The sequence below is a fragment of the Neolamprologus multifasciatus genome, chromosome 13 (assembly GCF_963576455.1).
Source record: "Neolamprologus multifasciatus chromosome 13, fNeoMul1.2, whole genome shotgun sequence".
Taxonomy (NCBI): Eukaryota; Metazoa; Chordata; class Actinopteri; order Cichliformes; family Cichlidae; genus Neolamprologus; species Neolamprologus multifasciatus.
In genome coordinates, this window is record NC_140451.1 from 30,377,121 (window position 1) to 30,398,876 (window position 21,756).

Genomic DNA, 21,756 nt, shown 5'->3' on the forward strand with positions numbered 1-21,756 from the left:
TTTGTACCAGTTAAAAGTCTTGCTGCAGCATTCTGTACAGACTGAAGGCGATCCAGAGCTGATTTGTTGAGAAACGTAAAAAGACCGTTTCAATAATCCAAACAAGAAGAGATAAAAGCATAAATAATCATCTCAAGTTCTGCCTTTGACACCAGTCTGAGTTTAGAAATGTTTCTTAAATGATAAAAACAGTTCCGGACAAGTTGTTTAGAGTGCTTCTCAAGAGTTGTTTAGAGTGTTTTTAGAGTGCTTTCAGCCATGACAGAAGGTCTGGCTATAATGCTAATGTGCTCAGCTATTCCGTGTTTGAGTTGTAGTTGAAAGCTGCAAGTATTTTCTTTGAAATTTATAAAAATGGGCTTTAAAATGCTTTTTTTGTACTTGGAAATATCAGCCCACTGTCCAAATCTGTCGTCCTTCCCACTCTCTCTTTCATATTTCTCGTCACTCCTGTAAATTACAGAACAACAGGAAAAAAACGACTGCTCATATTAGAGTAGCAGGTGTGAGGAGGGTGATGAAATAAAGGAGAATAGTGCTAAAGACGGAGAGAGGGACGAACACGGAGTGGAAGAGAAATAAAGAGTAAATGAAGTAGGGATTTAGGGAGGGGAATGGAAGCACTGCGGACTTGTGAAAGAGAATTGCCTAAAGACATTAAAGGTGTGCCAGGGTGAAGATGATGATAAGCTTGTGAACAAAAGGCAAAATAAAAGGTGATAAACAATCAGGCATGGGTTTACAGAACGTCCCCATCTTAATGAAGGTGAAAGCCAAATGGTTTCAGATACTGTTTTCGCTCCATCAACGCTTGCAATAAATGTGTGAATTTACGTGTCCCTTAACTCTGTGCAAACACCCCTGTCTTCATAAATATCATAATTTATTCATTACTGCTTTTATCACCCGCAACTTTTGTCCGTTTTCAAGCTCGAGCTTACCGGAGAGGCAGATAGAAGCTGCATTATAGTTTAGGTGGGAAGATGAAAAACCAAGAGGAAAGATGATGACGTGAATGATCATCAGCTGGAGAAAATAATATGTTGCAGTCAAATATTTTTTTAAATATTACTCATGTGTGTAACTTAACTGGGCCTTTGCACATTTTAATCTGGCCCACATGTTGCTTTAGGTTCGTATTCATTTTTGCTTCACCAAGGTGTAGCTGTGGTCTGCACAGTGACACGAGGGCCGTGCACATATCAGCCTAAACAGACGGGCGAACCTCCACAGCACCTGCAATCTAACTAAAGCTTCAGTTGCACAAGGCCGAGGCTCCTCCATGAGAACTATGGATGAACACAGCAGTCTACTAGAGGGATGGAAGCTATTACAAGTGGTTTTCACTGGAGCCATGTATACCTATTGTTGACCATTTTCACCTGGACACTAGCAAGCTACTTTCAGCAATCATTCGTCAACCAGTCAAGACCAGAGATGGGCAGTAATGCGTACTGCCCATCTATCTAATCTAATCTATCTACTTTTTTTAAAGTAACGAGTAAAGTAAGGGATTACTAAAAACGGTAATTAGATTACCGTTACTTTCCTGTAGGAACTCTGTGTTACTGCGTTACTAAAACAGTGATTTTTCTGCGAGAGTGTCTCATGACAGTGACGTAAGCGAGTGCGACGTTCCTGACAACAGCTGTGTGCAGATCAACAATGGATAATATATTGAGTGCGGGAGAGAGTATGAGCGTTTAAAGCGTGGAAGTACTGACCTTACTTTGAGTTTGATTCCATAAAAAGTGACAAAAACATTAGTGTCCGTTGTGCGTGGGAAGAAAACTTCTTTTTACAGCGAAAAAACCCCTAAACTTCCGAGCAAACACCGAGAGAAACTGCCGCATCCTTCCACTGACCGCTGCGGCTCACCTGCACCAGGACAAACCTCCGCCTACTCCACTCCTGCTTTACAGGTGAAAATAGAGCAACAGGACCGCTGAGTCTTTGACTTTATTTATTTTCTGCTGTGTTTTACTTGCATCTATTTGAAAGACTGAGTGTAAACACAAAAAATATTTTATTTTATGTGCTGGAATGTGCAGAAAATAGGTTTAAATGTTAAACTAATTTATTCAAGTCAGAGAATGTTGCATATAATTTAATTTTTACTTGATGCATAAAGTTAAAAGATTAAAACTGATAAAACAAGTTTTAAAAAGAGACTTTTCCATATGATTACATTTTGTATGATGGATTATGCAGAAAAAGTAGAATTGGGCTGAAAGATTTATCACCTATTCAGGTTGTAAATCATGTTTTTAAAAAGTAACTAAGTAACTAAGTAATTAATTACTTTTGCAAATAAGTAATCAGTAAAGTAACGGGATTACTTTTTAGGGGGAATAATCAGTAATTAGTTACTGATTACTTTTTTCAAGTAACTTGACCAACACTGGCCAAGACCAACCATAGCAATCAATGGTTAGGCTATGCATAAAAATGTTTACTATAATATTTTGTTTATAATTACAGTTTAGTTAAAACTGCATATGAGTCCTTTGTACAAATGTAACATAAAAGGCATTTTGGACATCAAGCAGTGTTATCATTATATTATGCTTGGCTAACTGACTGCTTGAGTTTCCATAGGTAAAAGTTTAAGTATATGCTTGCTGGCTCACTAGACTTTGATCAAAATAGAAAGCAACCGACACTCCTCAGTGTTGTATCTAGAAAAGTGAGCTTTCAAGCTATGATTTTCTCCTAACCATAACCATGTTGTTTTGGCAACCGTTGTGCAAAAACTGAAACTCGAGGCATTTATTCCACAGTTGGAAGTCCTGCTGCCTCTTAAAGGGACTATTGTTGGTGTAAGTGAAAACGCGTTGAACATTATTTCTGTCCACCAACGTGGAACAACCACCATTAAATCAGGTAATAACTGAGTTCTGGGCTCTGCCCTGCAGATCGTTTACTTGTAATATCTATGGCAGTAATAATAGTTAACAACCATACAACAAGCTGCTAACATTCAAAACCAGTGGCTATGTTTATAACACAGACATGAAATATATGATAATTTCATAAACACTGAACAGTTGGTTTGGTTTGTTGTAAAAAAAAAAAAAAAAAAACGTAAACATCACTATCTGTGATAGGAATAGTTTTTGGTTAAGAGTCAGCATTGGATAATTATTTTTGGTTAAATGAATAATTAGGTTAAGGTGAAGAATGGTTATGTTATTTGTTCTCAGAGGCAGTATAAACAGGTTTCCTGTGTCAAAAAACAACTACACTTCGACCCACACTTTATTGTTCACTAGCTCTTTCTTCTGTGTGTGACAGTAGTTTTTGGTTCAATGGCAGTTGTACGGTTTTGCCCTGAATACAAACACCGGCTGCTCTGGGATTTGCTTAAACAACCAGTGCTGTTTGTTTTCTTGGGAGAACAATCTGAAGTATACACTGTGTTACAAAAATGTACGACTTGGGGGTCATGACATTCTGAGACAGCTGCAGGCTGTTTTCCAGTGTGGCTCTCTTCTTGCACATTATAGCGGGCTCCCCATTGTTATGGACTTGGACTGCGTCTTCTGCAATGAAGCCCTTTCAAAGCAAGGGTGTCAAGGTTTGGCTAAGAGAACTGGGAGAGTCAAAGTGACCGCTGAGTAAGGGTTCAAATGAGTTTATGGAAAGTTCAAATAATGAAAGGATTGAGTTGGGTGAGAGCAAGACTAGATTGTTTGTGAGGTATGAGGAGGCAAAAGGAAAACTTGAGCAAAGGTGAACCTGTAGGAAGCCATAAGCCAGCGAGCACATTTAAGGAAACCAGGACCACACAGTGCTGGAGATTTTAAATTCAGCAATCAGGCTAACGGTTAGCGGCTAACGGTTAGCAGCTAACGGTTAGCGGCTAAGGTGGTTAGCCGCTAACCACGGCTAACCACCTTACGTGAGTGGTTACCCGCTAACCACTCACGTAAGGTGGCTTATTAACTCGATAAGTCAGGCCAGGAAAGGGCCAACAGAACTGGCAACAGAGCAGCATAATTTACAAAGAAAATAAAACTATAATTTTACAACAAAAATACAAAAAGGTTAAATATTACAGGTTAAAAGTGACACGGCTGCTGCACACAAAGCTACTGCTTGAGAAAAGTTTTGCATGTATAGTATTATTTAGCACCGTGTGAATGTCCTGGCTTCTAATCTGTTTGAAACCAGGACAGATGCTGTGTAAGTTAATAGAAATATCAATTTCACAGTTTCTTTCATTAAGACAAAGAACAAGCTCACATGAATACAATTCTGTATTCTATTATATTAATATATTGTTTAGATGTGCGTAGGACAATTTTAGCCTTATTCTTTCAACTGCAGCTTCTGCAGCAATAAACAAAGTGAGTTCTGAACTGTCTGAAAGCATCTTTTAGCCAACAGGAAAAACCAACAAACAGTGAAGTGAACATTTTATAGGTGCTCATCAGCAAAAGACAGAGTTCAAAACTTGACTGTCTGTAGGATCCTCCAGGTGACGTAAGGAGATTGTTTTCCAGACTGGTGAGAAATGACTGGTCAACAGGTTGTGGCTATATTTATCTCATAACTAGAGCATAACCTGCCTTGGAGCAGGTTAGCTTGGCAGCAAACGTTACTACGGTGATCTGCTCCAGTGAAAAGTAAACTACTTTTATAACACTGAAAACCAGGATTCAGCCCCAAATCATGCTTCTTGACAGAGTTACTGGGTTAATATTAAACCTGAACGTGCTTATCAATAAGACTGACTGTGTGTGTGTGTGTGGTCAATGACCAAAAATTAAAGGAAAGTTCAAATATAGCAAACAAAATATAAATATTTTAGTTCAACTTTCTTATATATTTTTAAATTTGTGTTTCGACATATATCTTATTCTTTCTAGTAGAAGTTTATCTGGTGTATGACCTTGATCTTAAATATCTTCTTAGTTTTACAGAATTACTCCATCCCTGTTGTAACCATGTTCCTTGCACAGTACATTATATTTTTTGACACACTGGCAGTTTAAATGTGTTCTTTGTTTGTTTTTTGGGCATTTTTTTTAAATTAAAACAAAGCTCAGCAGCATTTCGGGATCCACCTAATGATTCCTTTCACTACAGAGTGTTGTGGTGCCAGGTTTCTCAAGGAATTGATTAATTAAATACCTGAAAGAAAATGTCAGCGTCAACAGTTTCTTACAGTCCAGGATGAAGAATTCCAATTAGTGCTGAACAACCGACCAAAACGAAAAGATGTTCAGTTTACTATTGCCTTGGTTTAAGGAAACAAAATAGTTTGTTTCAGTAGTTGCATTTTTACTTAATGGGATAATTAGACAAGCTAAAAGCTGCACTAGCATCATATATCAGAGTGGAGTGTGTCGCATGGAATTCCTTTCTTTCCTCACTGTGGTGCAACAGACTCCTCTCACCCAGAGAGGGATTATGTGGAATTAAAGGCCTCCGCTGGGCCAGTGTGGTGACTGTTTAACACACTCAGGGTTATGAGGAGCTTAAAAAAAAGAAGAGTTTAAATCTGAGCCAAGAAATGTCTCCTAGCTATAGTTTCCTCCTTCCTGTCTCCATTCTTTCTCTTGCTGCATTCACACTTTTCCTTTAACTCCTGCTAACTTTAGCTAAAACTGTGATGTTCGCCCTCAAGTTAAAATTGAAAACTTTGATTTTTACTTTGTTCTTCGTGATTCCTGTCTTTGGTTTTTAATCGTTTACAGATAATGGTACCTTATTAGCTGTTTACTGCTCTATTGGCATCTGTATTTATAAGGGCTGGTAAATTAAAATGTATAAAGTGGAAACCATCATCGTGAGTAACCATCATTTTCCCACCAGAAAGCACTTTAACTTAAATGTGTTTGGAAGTCCACAAACATAACAACCAGCTGATCCGAGCATTGTTGGGCAGAACTTAAGCAAAGAATACGCGACAAAAAACCGTAAAACAAAACAAACAAGATTATCTTTAAATAGAATTAGCATATTGTCTTAGTAAAGACTATCTCTTTATTTTTCTTGCATGTTTGAAAAAAGAATCTATTCTATTTTTAACTCACCAACTTTCATTGTGAGTATTGGTCTTAAAATCCTGTATCAGTCAATTTTCTAAGTACAAGAACTTCATGATGAAGGCATTTATGAATCTCATTATAAATGCAAAGAAGTCAGAAGAAAACGTCTTCTCCTTCTTGTTACGGTGCTGAAGTTACAATAGTCACATTGGCACAAGGTGGTGTAGATACAAGAAAGGCCCCTATATCTTTTGTTTACATGTCTGTGGCTCCACCCAAACACGAGGTGATGAAAAACACTTTTAACTGCGACATTAATTCTGCATGTGCACAGACAGAGGAATTTAGTAACAAAAAAGGAGAGAGCTGAGCTGCTTAAAGGCTTCTTTTCTTCTTGTTCATGTCAAAGTTTATGCTGTTGATGTTTCAGAGAGGGCAGCAGTCCTCAGACCTAAATAGGACCTTTTCTACCTCCCTCTTTCTATTGTTAGACTGTTCCAGAGTGGCTTTGTGTGAGTCACAGTTCAAAATAACCCTGGTTTATCATTGTTGTTACTGCCCATGTTCCAATCACATAGAACTGAGAGTAGAAAAAAATAGAAACGGAGCATTTAGAACCTCCTAAGCTTTGGGCTCACTGCCCTTATTTGTATGTGTACTGCTTTCAATGTTCAAAACAGGGCATCGACGCAACAAGAAGCACAATATAGCTCTTATACCCTAACATTGCTGAACCTCTACAAGCAGGCTATCAGGGGCACTCAAAAATCCTCAGACTAGCTACTTTTTTCTACTCCAAAATGCAGAGGTGCTTCCTGCAGTGGAACACAAGTTACTGAGAAACAGTTTTTCTTAAAGTGGCTTCAAGCAGCAGAACAAAAGACATCAGTTGGCTTTGACAATAACATCGTAACTAAAAACACAGCAGATAATTGATTTGATTCTTGACTTTAAAGAAATACAAATTCTATGAGAAATGTGTAATTACATTCATTCTGAATATTGCGTCTCGACTGAAAGCACAATTTGGTCATTTTTGGGGGAAACCTTTAGTGTTTAATAGGACATGCTGTGAAAATACTATACATGTTTAGAGATACGACAGGGGGTTGCTTGGCTTCGTATCTGCGTGTCTTCACAGAAAGTGTTGATCTGCACAAGTTCTTTTCTGAAGCTCTGCCCTCTGTCGCATCTCTTCAGGAGATAATTAATTAGTTCCACCTGTGAAGTCACTTCTCTCCATCCCTTGTTTTGTCTCCATTTGCTCCTCCGTTCCTCCCTGTCTCTGCGCTCGCTGCGAGCGGGGGCGTTTGGAGCACTAATTTGTTTTTGTTTTGCCGCGCTAACCTTGGAGGGGTGACATGACGTTATTAGCTTCTCCTGCTCTTCTTCTGCCACACATTAGATTCAGGTAGACATGGAAGGCGCTTTTCATTTGAATTTAATTCTCCCCCTTCAGCTCTCCTTCCTCCCCACTCCCATCCTCCCACATCCTCCCTTCCCCTTAACCGTGCCACCCTCACACTTCTAATTAGATTTTGGGGGAAAATGAACTCTGATTAAAAACGCAGTCCTCTCCAACCTGACACACCATAGGCGCACGCCCACGCTCTGCGTGCAGCACGCAAACACCTGACACATACACAGATCTCGCTGAAAGGCCTGTGGCAAGCTGAAAGCTTGTTTGGAAGATGTTGGAAGTCGGGATGTATCTGAGGAGCAGACGGTGGCTGCCGTTCAAACCTCCACGTCCTCCTCCTCCCGGCTTTCTTCATCAAGTTCTCCATTAGCACAGATCCGATCAAACTGTCAATCAGCCCGGCCGCACGGCGGCTTCGATCTGGACTCATGATTTTCTCCCTCTGTCCCACCATGCATTATTAACACAGATTTTCTCATATCCTAAGAGGAAATTAAAATCTGTGTGGGTCCGTGTGTGTGTATGACTGTATGTGTGTTGTGGCTGATAAGTATCTGTTGAGCCTGCAGTTCTTGGGTGGACAATTTGACAGCAGTCTCGGGGTGGCTGGTTATGGCTAGAGGATGGGATCAAAAGTCACCGAGGTTGTAATCTTTTTTTCCATTTAGAGCTTGTTAGAGGAAGATTTTTAGCTGTGGCTGGAGGTTTGAGGTCAGCTTCATCATCACAATCAGGCTCTTGATTCACATGCACGAATCATAGTTCCACATATTATAGAGTAGAGCTTTCAAGCACAAGTTCACTCCTACTTCCAAGGTGCATGGGGAAGCTCTTGATCCTCAAGAAGTAAAATCTTAAAAATGCCACAAGCTGAAATGTGTCATTCAAACAATAAGTAGACAATAAGTCCATCCATCCGTCCTTTTAACAGCATATCCATTTTAGGTACCATTCCCAGCCTCGTCAGGGTTTCCCAAATTAATGAGAACTTGTCATAAAGAAAGATTAGATTCAGTCAAACTGGAAGACACAGGAAACCCATATGGAAAAGAAATAGTAAAAACTTATATGACTTAACTCATGAAAGTGGCCACTTTCATCAGTAAATCATATAAGGTTTACATGATTTACTCATGAAAGTGGCCACTTTCTCATTACTTTCATATATTGTTTTAGTAAGTATCCAAAACATACAAGTTTCATTATATAATTTTTCAAGGGATCTTATATCTGTTTTTACTCTTGTATGCTTTTCATACAAGTTTCACACAAGACAGATACAAACTTTATAAGATTTATATATATCTTTTCCATATGGGAAGGGAAAATGACGGGACACAAAATGGAAAAATGAGAATACTTTTTTTATTAGAGTTGCTAATTCCTTTTAATATTTTTGTCCATTTAGGATTTAATAGAATTAGTACCTCAGATTTTATTTATTTTATTTTATTGCTTTGTTAGAAAATCCATCTTTTGTCCATGTAGTTGTTACTATCCATTCCCTTAGAGGTGGAGTCACAACATTGAGTCACCTACAAAAACAAAAAGAAGAAAACTTTAAAGCGTTCAGTCAGAAGTCTGTCCTCTCACCATGAAGAGGGCTTGAAACTGTTTACCTTGGGCTGCCTGAAGCAGCACAGAGATGCAAATCTGCTTGTTTACTGTTTTCTATCGTTCTATTGGAGCACAGATTACAAACAGCTGGGACGGTTCGGTCAACAAAAGCGAGAACTCCACAAAACAACAAAACCTTATTATTTTTTATTATATATTTCAGATGCTGTTGGTTATTAGTTTGCTTATTTTAGCAGTTATGTGTCTTGCAGACTGTTTCATGTGGTAGATTCTCTAAATCACATGAAACATACAGCAGGTCTCCGAGGGTGTTTATTGGCTTCACAAGAACTGCAAGGCCTATTAATTCTTAATAATTATATTATAAAGTGAACATAAAAAACACACACATGGAAATATTAATGTAGGAAGCTGTTGACATTTTGTCAAAATTGTCTTGCGGATTAATTAAAAATAGAGCTTTAATAATAACCTGCTTATTTAAAAGATATGGGCCCGCTCTCTTCTCCCACTGACTTCAGTAACATCAAATCAGTCCAGAGAAAATAACAAACCAAGCGCACCTTGGTATATTCAGTACTAACAACATGATTTATTAACTCTGATGCACAAATTCAAGTGAAGTTTTGGTTGTAATGATTAATTCTGGAGCAAAACGAGTGAATAAAATATCGAAGATAAACGTCAGCTGCTTTATTCTGCAGCCAGCACAACTTGGAAAGTTCTCAAGGAAACAAACTCCTGCCTCACTGCTGATTCCCTGTAGTGCCTAAGCTTATTTCGGTGCTCAGAGTGCCAAGTGCCACAAGTGAAAAATATTTAAACTTTTAGCATCACATGTGCCTCAGGCTTCAGATGGATGCTAGATGCCATATAGTTGTGCACACCTGGATCCCACACGGAGTGATGATTACCCAGGCAGAGGTGCCAATTTGATTCAGGTCCTTGCAGGTTATATTAAACATGAGCTGACAAACAGCTGTGTGTGTGTGCAAAGCTCTAGAAATAGATGCTACAAGGATAAATCTCCAGACTGGAGTAAAAATGTCTCGTGTTAATAACAGCTGTCTTATGAATTGTTTGCCCTTCTTTTAATAAACTTCTGGTATCCTGCTTCTCATTGTTTAAACCCTAAGTTTTATTTATTCATAAATATTATTCATCAGTCTTTTTGTCAAACAATATTAAATAATAATTCCATTTACATGGTTCTTTTGCCAAGTGCTTTGACAGACTAGCAAAGCCGAATCCAGAATTTCAGCAGAAAGCTGGAAATTAGAGCTTCCTGTTTAAAAGCAGTTAAAGAAAAAGACTTTAAATGGTAATAAATAAGAGCAATGAAGCAATTCTAACAGAAAACCGTTGGAAGGACATAAAAAGACATCACATAATAGTGAGTTTGTAAAAATGTGTTTTTAGAAGTGATTTGAAGGAGGTCGCAGATTATCTCCTCAGGGAGGTCGTTTCAAAGCCCACAACTTATTCGCTTTAATGATTTTTGAGTTTCTCGAGCAAAAAGACTTAATTAATCTTGCTGTGGTAGGTTAAAAATCGGTTAAAACTTAACCTATTTAAAAACAAAACCTGAGGAGTTAAACACCTACAAACCGGTGCTGTTTAATTTAGCCGCACAATCACCGTTCTTCAGAGCGGCCTGATTCCATCAGCATCACTCTTCTTGTCGTGTTAATACGACTGACCTTTAACCCCTGCTTATTATGAACCCATTGCTCTTGGCGTTGATTAGAATAACCTCTTTTTGTCTGTCCCGTCACCGCATCATCTGTGGCATCCCTCGCTCTTAAACAAGCGCTCCCAATTAGCACAGCGCTTAACGAGGTCGTTAGCAACCTGGTGTCCTCAACTCGACCAGCGTTCTGTGTTTAGGGAAAGGCGTCTATAGCTAAATGGCACATTTACACTCACAACTTGGACTCTTTTTCCATCTATCTCACTCACACACACACACACACATACATTCAGTCACTCAGTCATTTCCATATTAATATAATGGGAGTATGTAGGGGTCATTAAAACATCAGCGAGTTGTAAAATCCAAATAGTAAAACACACAGAGCTGAATAGCACCAATGATAACTTGAGAGGGAGAGAGAAAGAGAGGAGGCTGTTTTATGATCATATTTGTGGCATGATGTGTTTTATGAAGTCAGCTCCCACATTATCTCCCCTATCATCTCTCTATCGCCATAATTCGATGTGAGAAGGTTATGGTAATGAGTTCTTATGGAATTGGGGGAAGGGGTTGAGCTGTGGGTCACACTCTACTGCTCATTGCTCTTGCATACAGTACGTATGGTTCTCCTTATTCTTCTATTATAACTGCATGGGGGGAAAAAGAAGACAATATTATCCAGTCGTATATTATCGTTAGCATTACCAGTTAAGGAAAACTGTATTTTTTCCTGCTTACAGTGATGTTCACAGTAGCTCTTTGTCTGTTTATTTTGTGCAGTGCATTATCACTTCCTCAATAAGTGGGTTGTTTATGTTTTGGTTTTCAAACGCTGCAGCAGTATAGCAGCGCACACTCACGAGTGATTATATTCCTAAACATCGTTGTGTGTCTGCATGTGCTCGTCCTCAGCTTGTGATGAGTGGACTGTCCTTCCCAGACCAGGCCTGCACCGGGACATCAACCGCTTTGGACACTCTGCTGTGGTTAGCAACGGGTGAGTTTCTGCTTTTCATAACACGCCCCCCTAACTGATCCAATCCCAGACTCCATCAGGCTAATTCTTGTTTCCACCCTATATACAATAGTCAGTGTTGGGAAGGTTACTTTTAAAATGTATTCCACTACAGATTACAGAATACATGCCCCAAAATGTATTCTGTAACATATTCCGTTACGTTACTCAATGAGAGTAACGTATTCTGAATACTTTGGATTACTTAATATATTATCATGCTGTTTACAACTACATGAATGTACTATTGCTGTGATTTATTACTGTTACTGAAGGTCCGCGGCTCCGAACCGTAGTAAAGGGACCTCTGGCTAATACGGTGGGTTCTGTGTCGGCTCGTAGCCGAAAACTAGCTTTACTTTGTTGTCTGGGTCAACTTTGCTAGCAGAGACAGAGAGAGGCGTTGAAAGGCTGCTCCAACAGAACTTATTGTTTTTTGAGGAAAACACGAACACGGTGTACAGTCGAGTCTTAATAGCTTACTTACAACTGGGCTCGTCAGGCTCTCTTCTTGGCTGCAGTGGTTATTATTATATTTACATGCTTCCAGCTCCCATTTTTGCTGGATGACAGCTCGTACTTTCCCTTTTTCTCCCTCCCTCCCTCACTCACAGACAAATAACATGTATGGCAGTCCATTCTCCCTGCAGCACGGACTACACTGCCTATGATGCTACATTCTTTAGAGCTATACCTATAGCATTCTGCCTATTAGCTTAGCACAACAACAACAGGCGCTCTCTCACCCAGGAAACACGCAGAGAGAGAGCGTCACCCTGTAACCATGGCAACCGTAACGCTGCCGCCTGGAACAACAGAACGTAGCTGTCAAACAAAACCCAAACAGTCCTGACCCGCCACAATATGAAACAGGGAAGTACCGCCGTGTAATCCATTTATTTCAACAAAGTAACTGTATTCTAAATACCACCTTTTTAAACGGTAACTGTAACGGAATACAGTTACTCATATTTTGTATTTTAAATATGTAACGGCGGTACATGTATTCCGTTACTCCCCAACACTGACAATAGTAAAACTTTGATAGAAAGTTCTTTGTAATATATTTTCTGAGGTTAATGTAATTTTGGAAGGAGAAGCCCTCGTATTACTAAAGGTAACAGAGTATTTCATTTTTCTGAGTATATCTTGAAATAAAGCGATTTGGTTCACAAAACATGCATGAACGTGCATTTCCTAAGTGTTTTTCTTGTAAAAGTGCCACTTTAATCATAAATCTGCACCTTTACCAATCGTCCTTTGCACATTTCAGCAGTGATATTCAACCTTTGAAAAATATAAGAGCAAGCCTTCCTGCTCAAATTACATTCATGCAAATAAACCACATCTATCCACAATGCGTGACGCTCCAGCACAGCTTTTTCATTTCCTTGATGTCTTCCTGTGATGTCCTTCAAATCTCGAGCGTCTCAGGTGAATTTTGCCTCTGCCTTCCTCCTCGACAGGTATAGTTTTGTTGTGTAGACTGTTTATGGATTGATCTTTTTTTTATCTCAATCTTATATTTAGTTTTGGTTGGCACTTCTCTTGTCACTTCTTCCTCCGCCTGCTCCTCTGAAGCTCCCTGTTTAGAAACTACGTATCTCCCACCTCAGCTCTCGCCTGTATGTGGATGTTTCTCCTGCTACACTCTGTCAGAAACTTTCTTTGCACCTTCTATATATAGATACTGCATATATATATATGTCCACGTGTATTTCACTTCATTACCTCGAGACCTATATTCATTTCCAGTTTTTTCCTCTAACTTTTTCTCAGTGCCCTCATTCACACGCAGGCGGATGTGTGAATGGCCTTTGGGCTCTGCTTTCTAGAAAGACGTGGTTTTCAAATTACTTATTACAGCTACATACAACAAAGAAAACCCTGCCGTTGATGCACTGAGCATTTCTTGCTGCTCGTAGGGTTTAGCCTGAAAACAGATTTTGATTTTCTTGAAAAGAATCTGCGAACATCAGTCCCAGACAATCGGAGACTACAAGACATTTTGTTTGGTGAAATAGAAAAAGTTATAGTGAAAGTATAAATATCAGAGCTTTGTGATACTTAAATGTTTGCAGGAGTTTCATCGACTGACTTATTGCTGGCCTGAGAAATGACAGCCTGACCTGTTAACACCATTTACCCACCAAAAAGTCAGCTTTGAGCTCAGAAATGTCAGCTTTGAACTTCACAAGGACGGCTTCAAAATAGCAGCTTTTCTTTTTCATCCCCCTCTCACCACCACCTAAGTCCAGGTTTATTTTTAAAGGTGTTCTTCTAACTTTCTCCTCCTTTCTGGAGGCATTTCTCATCTGTGTAAAGCGTGTAGTGTCTCGCTGTTGCTTCCTTCCACAGCTGTCTGTATAAGTTCTCTTTTCCTGTTAGTTTGTATAATCGTCCCTTCTCCATCTTCAGCTCCATGTACATCTTTGGAGGCTTTTCTGGTATGCTTCTGAACGACGTGCTGGCTTACACGCCTCCATCCTGCCAGGCCTTCTCTAGCCCAGGATTGTGCGCCGCTGCCAGGCCAGGCGTTCGTTGTCACTGGGCGAAAAGTAGATGTGTCCCCTGGAAGCCGAAACCACTCGACCACATTTTTCCTGCTCCGTTCTGCCCTGCTCAGCCTGGTATGTTATGCCGAGCTTCTGTTTACCGAGCAAATCCTTTGCCATTTATATGCATCTGTTTCTTTGTTTCAGTCTAAATATTTTCACTGCCATGTCAACATAGTTTTCCTGAAATGTACCACACAATCAAGCACAAGTGCAACTCCCAGAAGGCTTATTTTTTCACAGGAATCGTAATTATTCTGGAGGGCTCTGAAGTATGTTTGCAATTCATAATTACAGGAACAGAAGGTCAGCACTGCAACAATTACCTAATTTCAAAGTAATTAGGATCGGTCTGAACCAGATGTAGATGCGGTAGCTCTTCCAGGTATTCTGCTTCAGGCACCTCGCTCGAGGTTTAAGTAGAAAGTAATTATGAAAATGATTTTGCTGTCAGTTTTAAATGGAGCATAAGCCCACATGGATTGAATGAATTAAAAGATCAAATCAATGGGTTTGCATTTAAAAGCCTGCTCATTGCAATTCACATACACCTTATCTAACCTTCATAACCCATGACAACATTTATGTGTCATCCCAAGCACACAAATCCCATTAATGTCCATAAAAATAAAATAAAATCGAACATTTATTTAAAATTTAAATGCTACATTTTCAATTTTCTTTCCTGGGTAATGCGATAAATGACACGCCAAAAAAAACCCCAATAACAGGTTAAAATGTGTTCTTTACTGAGGCCAGAATAATAAATTATAGAAACTATTGTTCAAAAAGAGCATGTAGTCAAACCAGCAGCCTTGTGAACACTGATCATCTCTTCTACTGCCAGCCTGTGCAATCTATGTTTAGCATGTTGAAACAGTCTTAGTTCACACTGCAGGCGAAAGCGCATCAAATCCGATTTTTTGACCCTATTTGACCCATATCCGATCATGGTATGACAGTGTGAACGGCGCAAATCCGATATTTTCAAATCCGATCTGGGTCACTTTCATATGTGGTACTGAATCCGATACATATCCGATGTTTTAGAAAGCGACTGCTGTTTGATGGTCATGTCGCATTAAATCCGTCTTTTACGTCACCGACACAAGACAGACGCCAATTATCAGCGCCAGAGAAGACATCGCGAACGCTCCCTGGCCATCCAGTGTAGATGTTAGTGAAACTGTTGGGAAGACAACATTGGAGAAACGTGAACATTTTATTTGTACTGTATAATCTGCAGATTCTGACAGAAATCTGCAACTATCCTTTGAAGCACCGCTCATCTAAAACAGCAATAAGGATCATTATTAGGTTATTTACATTATTATGTAAATAACAAAATAACTTAAAGCAAAAATTGGGAAACGTAAAGTCCGAAGTCTTTATATTAAGGGCCATCAGTCAAACAATATTGTTTGCTCTGGGTCTAAACAGAGCGCGTTGTGTGTGACGTCTTCTTTTGCGCATGCGGCCGCTTTGAGCGTTCACACTAGAGCGCGTTTGCTGTCTCATTTTATTTGTAGTGTGAACGAGCAGACAAAAAAATCGGATTTGATCAAAAAATCTGAATTGAGCATTAAGACCTGCAGTGTGAACGTAGCCTGTATTAGGTCTGCAAATCCCCAATGCGTAGGACGATAAAGTTTAAATGTTGATACGGAGATTTGGTAAGAACTTATTAGGTGCCCACTAATCACCTCTGGGTCCAAATATCTCTTGCCTATTGGAGGAATTGAACTTTCACTCTTGAGTCATCCATGTGCTTTTCCCTGAGCTATCAAGACAGGTTGACACTTTCCAACGTCAGAGAACACAGGAAGAGACCAACGATGTGGTGGTAACATGAAATGGCTGTGAAATTCAGCGACTTGTAGATTGGTGAAAATAAATGTTAGCTGAAAAAATTGGCAGGTTCCAAGTTACACTTACCTCAGTTTTGAGGCAGGTAAGTGAACTAGTGAAAGGTACTGCTGATTGACATAGGACAGGTTTGGAAATGAAAAACCTACATTACTGAAGCCAGAAATGTCCATTATAGTGTCAAACTGTCAAAAACAAAGTGATGCTCTGTGGTGTGCGTTCATCGATGCTGAAGACAAGTGGAAAAAAGGACTGTGTCCAGTCGTCAGCAACCTGTCTGGTTGTGGAGAAAGATAATAATGGACGACCGCAAAGACACGTAGACAACTCAGGTAAACATGTGGGACAAACCTAAACAATTAAGCCTCCCAAATAATTAAATATAAATAAAGAAATGAACTTTAATAGAAAAAGTAAGAAGACCTGCAAAATGGGAGATTTTTGGCAGTTTCCATATTTGGATGGGAATAACTTATCAGCTGCTAGCTCCTGATTATCATTAAGCAAATGAATCATTCAGCTATTCAGTGTAATTTTAATAAGATGTTAAATTTATTTTAAAAGCTTATGATTAAAAGTATGAACAGGCAGTAAATACACTTAATGTTTATTATAAATGACTGGTAGACAAGAGAAGAAGGCATCCACTTAATAATGTAAACTTAAAGCCTGAGTACAACCTGTACAAAAATAAGCTGGATTTTTTCAGCTAATGAAGTTGTCACTTGGTAGCTTCCTGATTATTGCATCCAAATATGGTAATACATTTTATTTTACACTGCCCTAATAGTTTAAGTAGTTGTACATGTTCACCTGATGACTCTGTGCACTGTATGTATTAACTAACTGATAGACATTTCCATGAAAATCACATTTACATCTTTGCTAGTCAAGAAGTCAAATCACCAACAAACATTGAAACATTTGTTGGCTGATTTCAATAAGTGGAAATCGATTACTGAAAGTAAAACTGTACGAGTTATGCTCAGTCCATAATAGTATGAAAGCATTTTATTGTCCATACACTTTATTTAGACAGTAACAATACAGATTAGGGGGAAAAAGGCTGTGACCTGGTGTCTTTGTTGCCTTTGTACCGATGTACTTATGTTTTTTAAATTTGTCTGTGTTCTCCATTTTTAGACAGTACAGATGAGCAGTGTTTCCGCTTCTCAGACTGTGCGAGCTGCACTGCCAACACAAGAGGATGTCAGTGGTGTGAGGACAGGAAGTGCATATCTGCCTCAAGCAACTGCACTGTGGTGAGGCTTTACTGACTATCAGTAAAATATCTATGGAAAACCTTATCGTATAGTATTGATAGTACAATAATTGAATTCAATCTTTGATGGAATACTTAACATATTGGTTCCCAACAATGCTAGAAGTCATAAAAAGTGCAAAGACTGTTCTGTCAGTGGTTGAGCATCAATGCAATTTGGCACCATAGAAAGTATAAAATATGGATAGAGGTAATTATATTTGGATAAAAAGGGCTAATCAGCTAATTGTAGCTTGTATGCTTTTCATCCATAAGCTGTATAGGGGAACACACACATTTGCTAGTTAGCTAAGTGACATACAACACTCAACAAAACCAAAGCAGAAACTTCTTGGATGGTCTGTATCTCACAGCAAGGCATAATGTTAGATTACTCAATAAAACGTTAAAGACAATGGAAAGGTCGAGTGTAATGACCCAAAGTATTTAAAGCAAGGCCTGCCTCCAGCTGCCTAATTTGGGACACCTGTCAAATTGGCCATGCCTAAAATGCCCCACTTAGTTATTATAGAGCTGTGAAATTTGACATTTTATCATACAAGTCTGTGCGGATTGACTTGCTTTTGCAGTCTCAAGTGACCATTAAAGAAAATGCATTTAAAAAATAAATAAATCTCCTGAGGCCTGAGGTTTTTCCTTGTCTGTCACCAAAATTGCACTCAGAAAAAGCTAAATGAGTGGCGGATTGGAGATTCAGCCATTTGGAAACGATCCTTTGTTGAGCGATAGCTGAAAACTTTCAGTCTTTTCAAATGACTGGTTAAAGGAAGAAGCTGTCGATGTCTTATGTAAAATCTTAAAACAATCAACACCAATCAGTGTGGTCTTTTTAAATGATCACACAGACACACACGCTCATTTAAGGTTTTTGTTTTTTCTTTTATTCTCTGAAGCATCAAAATGAACATTTAAAAAAAAAAAAAAAAGCAAAGTAATCTTTGGGCTGAAATTAAACTTGTTATAAATATTTTCTTGTGTTATTTTGTTACGTTTGCTCGTTTTGTTTCCTCTTTCACGGTCTCTGTTTTTAATCTAAACCCTGCTTTGTGTGTGTTTGGCTATCTGTTGCTTTCTTTCTGTCTACGTGCTTGGCTGGATTTGATCTGAATCTGTGAATGGCTGTTTGTGTTCGTGTGTTAGCTGACTCTGGAGCTGGCCCAGCAGCATGGCGGCGCTCTGTCTCTGTCTCCCCCTCCGTCCATGTTGTCTGAACATCAGCTGAGCTTGTGGAAACACGGAGCCAGGAGAAGGGGACATGTGTGTATCATTTGACACTTCCTGTTAAGCTTCAGGTTTGGGCTGCAAGGTCACAGGTCACAGTAGCCCCTAAGATTATGTGGACACTGGGGGGCAATATAAGTACACATTTGCATGTATTTCATGCATTTCTTCTTTCTCCAACAAGTGGTACTAAAAATGGTGTGAGGAAAAAGAACACTATGTTGTGAGGAGCTGTTCACGTCATTGAGTGATGTAGAAATTGTTACTGATCATAATAATAATAATAATAATAATTTGTAAGCAATAAAGAGAATCATAGAAGACTCGTCATGCTTGTTTGAACACGAGTCTGTTTTTGAATCAATCCAAATGACACATCCATTTAATGCCATTTCAGGAGCAGAAAAACAGAATGTACCCTCAATAATCCTCAAAGTACGTAAGCAAAAATCATGAAAACAGGACATGAGCAAAGGCCTCTCCTTGGCGCTTTGTCTAACCTTCAAGGTTTTCATAGAAATCACTTTTTATTTAATATGCTAAGAAATTGGTGGACTAAAAAAAATGAAGGTCAGGATTGTATTTAGCTGTGCAATCATGGATATAAAGATGTGTCATCCTTTTGCAGAAAATGGGATTTTGTTTTTTAGGCTAAAGTACACTTTGCTGGTACCTGATCAAATTAGATTTTTTTTGAAACTTTTAAATAAAAAAAACAAATTTCCTTTCTGTTCTGAAACCAATAGCTAAAATTGCTGCAGTGTAACTGTGCAGCATATAGAATAAAAACTACATCTCAGTATAAGGTGTCCTGCATATTGATTTTCTTTTCCACTCTGCATGTTCTGTTGGCTGTTTAAATCATCACGCCCATTTATACTTTATTTTCACCATTTGTTGCACACTATATCGAATTCTCTAGCTTTATTGTATTTATTGTTGAAGAGAAAACTCTCAAAGAACTCTAGCCCGACTGATATTATTTCCTGTTATTTTGTGTGTGTGTTTGAAGACGGTAAGAGACTCATCCAGGTGTAAGCGCAGGGAAGAGCTGGAGTGTTTCAGGCTGGCCAGCTGCAGGAGCTGCTTGCTGAACGTCAACTGCCAGTGGGAGCCGCAGCAGCAGGAGTGTCAGGCGTTGCCCGGTGAGGAGAAACACTCGTGCATGTAACATAGTAGCAAACAAATTAAGTACCTCAAGTTAAATTCATGAAGCTCATTTTATTCCAAGTTAATCTAAAAACTTTTTCACCCGGCTTTGCAAAGTCTTTGCACAGCATGTTTGTGATTTGCTTTCTAATCTGCTTCCTCATGCAGATTGAGGCCATATGCAGCAAAAATGAGAACGCCTTGAGAATCTGCTCTATTTACATAAAGAGTTTCACAAATGCACGCGTGGATAACCTGTTTTATAAATGCACTGTGAATCTTTTTGATGATATTTACGACAGTGTAGCGTTCGCCCTGAAGTGACTGCAATACTTTTTCAGAACTACTGAAATGTGTGTCATATAAAACATACTGTGAAGTAAGACAAAACATTTTGCATGTTCCCACGCTAACCGGTGGCATAGTCTTAGTGGTCTTCGCAAATAAACACCCTCATATATTCAGGCAAGCAGACATTCAGACAGGATTAGTATGAACACACACATAGAAGCATGCACACACTTGAGAAATGTGCTCTGCACTCAGCAGCATAGAGAAGTAGGCCAATTAGAAGTGTTTACTGGATGTTCTGAATATGAATCCTTGGATGACTAACAAGTTTGAGTTATGCTGTGCAGCCTTAAAGCCATAGCTGCTCCTACTTTGACTTTTACTGCTAGCAAACATAGGGGCACAGGAAACACTCCTGCTACTTGAGTCCATAAATGATGCAGTTCCATGTTTTATTGTGTTATAAGGACCTGCTGGGTTCATGGGCAAAGACTTGTGAACTTGTACTAGCTTTAAGCCGAAGATGGCGGGCCCTTATGTTTTGCTGGGATAATAGAGTTTGATAACTTGATTATTACTCAGGAATGTGGTAGTTTGTTCATTTGCAGTTCAAACCCATGTCTGAAACTGGATAAAACGAAGCAGAAATATCAAGTTTTTTCATGACAGTACAATGTAGACTAACTAGGAATGTTCCCGATGACTAATTTAGCAGTCCATTAAACAGGAGAACCACTAATGGACTAGGTCTGTGAAACAGAAAAACAAAATTATGCTCAAGCTAATGGATCAGGTTGGGGGGGTTCATTATAAACGTGTACTCAATATTGTGTCAATATTGCACATAGGATAATGTCAAATAATTTGGTAATTGTTCATTTGCACAATTATGTTCAGAAACGTCTCACTACCAACATGCACGTTTCATTTGAGTTAGATCTTGAAAATAACAAGTACAAAATAAAACCATAGATAAATTTTAGTCAGAGCATTATTACAGTGTTTTTATAAATATTCTATAAATGTTACAATACTGTGAACATTTTTTCACTATTGAACTGAAATTCTGTCAGTGTGACAGCCCTAGAAAGGTTAAACCACAGACTGTATATATACACAATACAACTTTATTTGTATAGCACATTTAAAAGACCAGTGGTACACCAAAGTGCTTTACAATAAAATCAGGAAAATTAAGACAATAAATAAAAGACTATTAACAAAGTACCACATATGTCATCAGGTTAAGGGCACTAATTATACAGCAATAAAAGGGAATATAAGAACAAAGTTACTAAGAACAGATATAGCTAAAAGATAAAGTACAGTGGGGCAAAAAAGTATTTAGTCAGCCACCGATTGTGCAAGTTCCCCCACTTAAAATGATGACAGAGGTCAGTAATTTGCACCAGAGGTACACTTCAACTGTGAGAGACAGAATGTGAAAAAAAATCCATGAATTCACATGGTAGGATTTGTAAAGAATTTATTTGTAAATCAGGGTTAAAATGGCACCAAAAACACCAAAGACACAAACATGGCCCATGGATCCAATTCAGTGACTACACTTAGCAGAGGTGAGGCCTAGCAGAATTCAACTGACCATAACTCAGTGTCATTTAAATACCCACGCCCTTAATTCCAGTATCCAGATTGAAGAGACAACTATACAGTTGTTATGAGAGAAGAC

General features: G+C 38.8%; 1 protein-coding gene across 1 annotated transcript in view; it reads left to right on the forward strand.

The window, feature by feature from the left end:
* Positions 1–21,756, forward strand: part of atrnl1a (attractin-like 1a) — a 384,066-nt gene that overhangs the window by 84,372 nt on the left and 277,938 nt on the right. Inside the window, exons 11-15 of the mRNA XM_085182462.1 lie at positions 11,600–11,684; positions 14,121–14,332; positions 17,267–17,385; positions 18,546–18,662; positions 19,639–19,771. Coding sequence (XP_085038588.1) covers positions 11,600–11,684; positions 14,121–14,332; positions 17,267–17,385; positions 18,546–18,662; positions 19,639–19,771 — 666 coding nt within the window. The remainder of the gene's footprint in view (positions 1–11,599; positions 11,685–14,120; positions 14,333–17,266; positions 17,386–18,545; positions 18,663–19,638; positions 19,772–21,756) is intronic.